The 5,000-nt window shown below is 35.1% G+C and overlaps 2 protein-coding genes across 3 annotated transcripts in view; one reads left to right on the top strand and one right to left on the bottom strand.

Moving 5' to 3' along the window:
• LOC119574583 (ankyrin repeat and SAM domain-containing protein 3-like) overlaps positions 1-2,261 on the bottom strand; it is a 13,515-nt gene extending 11,254 nt beyond the window's left edge. The window contains exon 1 of one of the 2 annotated variants that reach the window (XM_037921878.1): positions 2,180-2,261. The gene's annotated coding sequence lies outside the window, so the exon portion shown is untranslated. Of the gene's footprint in view, positions 1-1,707; positions 2,077-2,179 lie in introns of those variants that run through there. The other variant, XM_037921877.1, reaches the window with a different exon arrangement.
• Positions 2,262-2,943: 682 nt separating this feature from the next.
• Positions 2,944-5,000, top strand: part of LOC119574582 (F-box only protein 11-like) — an 18,480-nt gene continuing 16,423 nt past the window's right edge. Inside the window, exon 1 of the mRNA XM_037921876.1 lies at positions 2,944-3,144. Coding sequence (XP_037777804.1) covers positions 3,039-3,144 — 106 coding nt within the window. The 5' untranslated portion in view covers positions 2,944-3,038. The remainder of the gene's footprint in view (positions 3,145-5,000) is intronic.

Below are 5,000 nucleotides of genomic sequence, written 5' to 3'. Positions count from 1 at the left end.
ATACTAAATATAATAATAATAATAATAATAATAATAATAATAATAATAATAATAATAATAATAATAATAATAATAATAATAACAACAGCAACAAGAATAGTAATGATGATGATGATGATGACAGTAATAATAATAACAATAATAATATTGATAATAATAAAGATGATGATGATGATGATGATGATGATGATGATGATGATGATGATGATGATGATGATAACTAATAATAATAATAACAATTATAAAAATAATAATGGTAAAAAAATTATGATAACAATAATGACAATAACAATAACAATAAAATAATGTATTAATAAAAACAGTAATATTAATAACAACAACAATAATAATAATATCATCATCATCATCATCATCATCATCATCATCATCATCATCATCATCATCATCATCATCATCATCATCATCATCATCATTATCATCATCATTATCATCATCATCATCATAACAATAACAATATCACCATCATAAAAACAATAATAGTAATGATGATGATTATGATGATAATGAACTTTGTAACAATAACAACAATAACAATAATGATGATAATGCCAAATATGGTGAATAAAATTAAAGAAAGAAATTGTCTAAATTGGAAAACAAAAGAGTATGATTATATGGGTATCTCAATTTTTTTTTTTTTTTTTATAAAAGTTCCCTATAACCCAAAAAACTGCCTGTCAAGAGTATAGGAGGGCATGAAACATAAATGGGAAATTGCAGGATAAAATCCACATATACGTAGCTAAGACATGTGGATTTTCACCAAGCAATCTATTGCCAGCAGCCGCTAGTCCCTACCCCTACCCTGGAAAACAGATATCCATGAAAGCAGGATGGAGCACACCTCTCTCAAGCTTGTGCGTACACCTCCTTATGATCAGCCCTATACTCTTCTCTGCCATTTATGCATGAGGGATATTAGCCTTCAAGGGGGGGAGGGAGAGCGAATGCCAACCTGGGGGGAGGATGGTTAAGTAGAGAACAAACTCTTGCAGTAGATAATTAGCTGAAAATCCTTATACATTTCATTCTTCTCCGTACCATACCCTGCATTATGATATATACATATTCTGTAAATATACTTGTCCTTTTCAAATCCTATGTCAGTATTCTCAATAAGCTAAATTCATGCCTCTGTATGTTATATTTACTCTATTTATTATGATCTGACATCACATAGCTGCTATTCTGGTTATCTTCAGCAACAGAGAACTCAAGACATATGAATACCTTAAAATCTGGACACCATATATATGCCATTATTTCTATTTGCCATAAGACTTACATGTCATACCGGTTTATGGAAACATTGATTTCCATAGTGCAAGCAGTTAATAAATTATTGATTTAGCAGAAGTAAAAATACCATTCATTACTAAAAATGCCGTGTATGTCTGCAATCCCCAAAGCCGAAAATATTCGTAAAGTCTGCCAAGAAACACGAAATGTTTGCCTTATTACAGAAAGATACAAGAATACTCAAGAACTGCTTACTCTGAAACCTGTAACACCAACATGTCTCAAACAAGTGGAAGGTTTTAAAAAAAAATGGGGAAAACTGCATCACCAAACCTCTTCTGGCTGTTAAGACAAGTTAAAAGACGATAAATGTATGACATAAAAGGTCTTTCTCAACTTCCAAAGCATAAGATGCATACACAACAAAGCATTTGTTTGCAAACTTACAGCCTTCTGCATCTGATTTACGAAGTCTCTACAAATCAAAAAGTCCTCCTTCTACAATTCCGATCCTCAGGCACTGGTATTGCCTCTGAAAATAGCTCTGGAGGAACATCAAAAAAAGTAAAAAAAAGAAAAAAATAATAAAAAAAAGGCCAAAATAGTCGCAATGTTGTGTGCGAGTGCGGGTCTCGGGCCTGAAAACGTTCCTCCCCGAGGGCGCTGGCGGGGCTGTTACTCACGGGCCTCGTGTTACCTGCTGTCTCTCTTGATGTTAATGGTTATTTGGGCCTCATACCTCTCAGCTTTACCATTTTCATATAAATACTAAAACTTTTTTGTTATCATCATTATTATCAAAAGCGCGTTTCTATCGCCCTAAAGGTTTCTAGTTAAATCCCCCGTCTCCCATTTTATTATTCGTAACTACTTCTTTACGAGTTTTAATCCTCTCACTGCTGTCCCCATCATGTTCTACCTTTTCTCTCCATGTTTTTGTTATTTTTTTATCCTCGCAAGAACCATGTGGAGGAACCACAGCTGATGATGGCCGCCCCGCCCACCTCTCAATTACCAGGAATGGCAATATTTATATCTTTTCTTTTACCTCAGTTATAGTAAAAATATTGCGCATTAAAGCTGCAACGTGTATGTATGCCGTTAAAATAGAAGCAACGATTTTAGTAAACTCCAAGGGATTTTAGACGATTTTCCTCCATGTCGAAAAAGACGTGTATTAACGAGGAGGAAATCACTCCTTTGTTTACTATGAGGGAAAGCTAATCAATAAAATAAATTTTACATGTTTACTTCTGGATATTTCATTGTTCCTGGTCGATCTGACTTCGCATGCCTTAAATATGAAGAAATGTGAGCAAAGTAAAGGAGCAGAAGCATCGATCATATCGTCTGGAGAAATGCAAATTATCTGATATCTGTAATCAAGGTTATGTTCCAATAATGCATGTTAATTCATAAACAAACGAAACTTCGAGAGCAAGGGTAACGAGTCGAGATTTTTATATATTTCGTCGAGTAAAAATATATTCCACGTGAATCTACCCAAATCATATTGTTCTTCCCATTTAATTGTCAATTTTACAATAATTAGTTTCGCGTTCGGGCTCTCTTACGGAGGTCACGTGACCAGATTCTCGACTGCGATTGGTCGGTCGCCCTTCCGCCTGCGAATCCCGGCCGCTCATTGGTCAGTCGTGCTTCCGCCTCGACCAATAATATCCGCGGACAAAATGGCTCAGTGGCTGGCAGAGTGAAGTGAGAGGAGTCATGGTCTTTGTCTAAACTTTGTAAAATTTTGCCCTTATTTCTTCTCTAACATGTCAAACCCAACATTTAGAACACGCATATCACAATTAAGAAAGAAGAAAATTACTAAAAAGAAAATAGTGAGGAGAGGAAACCCGTTAAATCGACGAAATAATGGTGAGTTGGTCCCTGTGTGACCATTTGTTTTCATTGTTATTGAGCTTCCTTTAAGTCACCACAAAATATACATTATACCATCGGGTATGTCGCGAATGAATCATCGCCGTCGAAAATGATCGGAACAGTCCATTTGAAAAGAAAGAGCAGGTGGTTGTAAATATTTCCAATAAGATTTATTGTGCAAAACATCGATTTTTTTACGTGTATGCAACATCAACCTGCTAGGTTTTCCCTCAAGCTAGTGTTATGCATTATGGCAAGTGAATGGCAATTTACGGGGCAGCTATTGAGTATATCGCAGCCAGAGGACCCAAGCCTTCAGTACCTATGGTGAATAATGCTTTTTTCAGGTGACTGTAAGAGCTTTACGATTTTGTGGAGAGTACAGTGTATGTACATAAGAGGACCATGAGTGTAATGTGGGAACAGCTGGAAGAATTCTTGGCTTATTCTCCACGTCCCTTTGGAGTTTGCTCATTGCTTAAGGGGATGTGAATGGGAAGAGTGTCCCTATTTCCTTGGAACAGCTGACTAGGCAAATTCTACACACTGTCCTTGAAGCAGGTGTAATGGTAGATGCACAGATTTACAGCAGTGTTTACTCTCCACTATTTTCATGTGTTATTTCCATTCTTGGAGTTTGTTTGCTGGTGTTTAGTTTATTACTAAGAGTGAGAAGGAATAATCTTGGGGGATGTTTGTTGTGGAATTATAGAAATGTGTTGATTGCAAATATGAAACCCATAATTAATCTAAATGAGTTAACCTACTGGTTAGTGGGATGTGAGGGATAACAAGAAATTAGGAAAGGAAACCAAGAAAGTTCATAAACGTAGATAGAAAATATCTGCGGGGAAGATTTTGCAGTTGGTTAATTACATGATTGTTTATTTATGGTTATGTTTATTTTATAGTGAGTGGTCTGGACTCCTGGTCTGATATTTTAATCTTGAATATTTTTTTGTTACTTGGTAATTGGAAGCCATAGTGATTAGCATCATACAAAGATTGATACATTTGCACTAATTAGACTACTAGTTTGCCTTTCACACCCCTAGGGCCTTTCATTGCAATTACTTTGTCTTTTCCTCTCTTTCCTCTAGTGCTATATAAATATTATAGTATTTTCTTTGCTCTCACAACTTATTGGTACTAAGATTATATTTCCTGGTTGGTATGAAATTGTCATGTCTTTCTTTTATTTACTCTAAGCTGTTTATTGTTACATCTCATAGGCCTATAGTCCTATTGTTTATATGAAGTGTAACAGTCAGTTAAGTTGTTTATGTGATAACTGGTCATTTATCTGAGATATAGATATCCTGTGAGCTGAAAATAGTGTGCAGTATAGAAAAACAGTAAACTTAGAAAATATGAATGTATAATTTTAACACCTTACATGTTCTGTAAGACATGCTCAAGCAGACCTTTGGCACAGTTGATTTATATTTATATATGCCAGCAGTTTCATATGTCTATGTAGGCATAATTTGCAAAATAACAAATGCATGATATATACCAAGAATTTGTATTCTGTTTGTAAACAGATATGTAACCAGTTCATGCTCTGTCTTTGTAGAACACTTGTGCTGAGGGTTTGTTGGCCCTTGCCACTGAATGAAGGTGAATAGTATAGGCCATGACTGGCATTTGATGCATCTGTTGCTAAGATTGAAAGTATTTTATCATTAGTTTGGGGCATTTGTGCAGTATAAAACAAATGAGAGTTCAGCATTCTATCAGTTCCATGTACTGTTTGCATTATACTATAGTTATGGATATACTAAGTTTGTGGAAGATTTGTCCTTGTCCAGAAGTAAAAACCATTATGTCTAGTTTGAGCTATAGATTCT

The sequence above is a fragment of the Penaeus monodon genome, chromosome 6 (assembly GCF_015228065.2).
Source record: "Penaeus monodon isolate SGIC_2016 chromosome 6, NSTDA_Pmon_1, whole genome shotgun sequence".
NCBI classification, from domain to species: Eukaryota; Metazoa; Arthropoda; class Malacostraca; order Decapoda; family Penaeidae; genus Penaeus; species Penaeus monodon.
The sequence above is the reverse complement of the archived record's forward strand: the minus strand, read 5'-3'. Positions and strand labels throughout refer to the sequence as shown.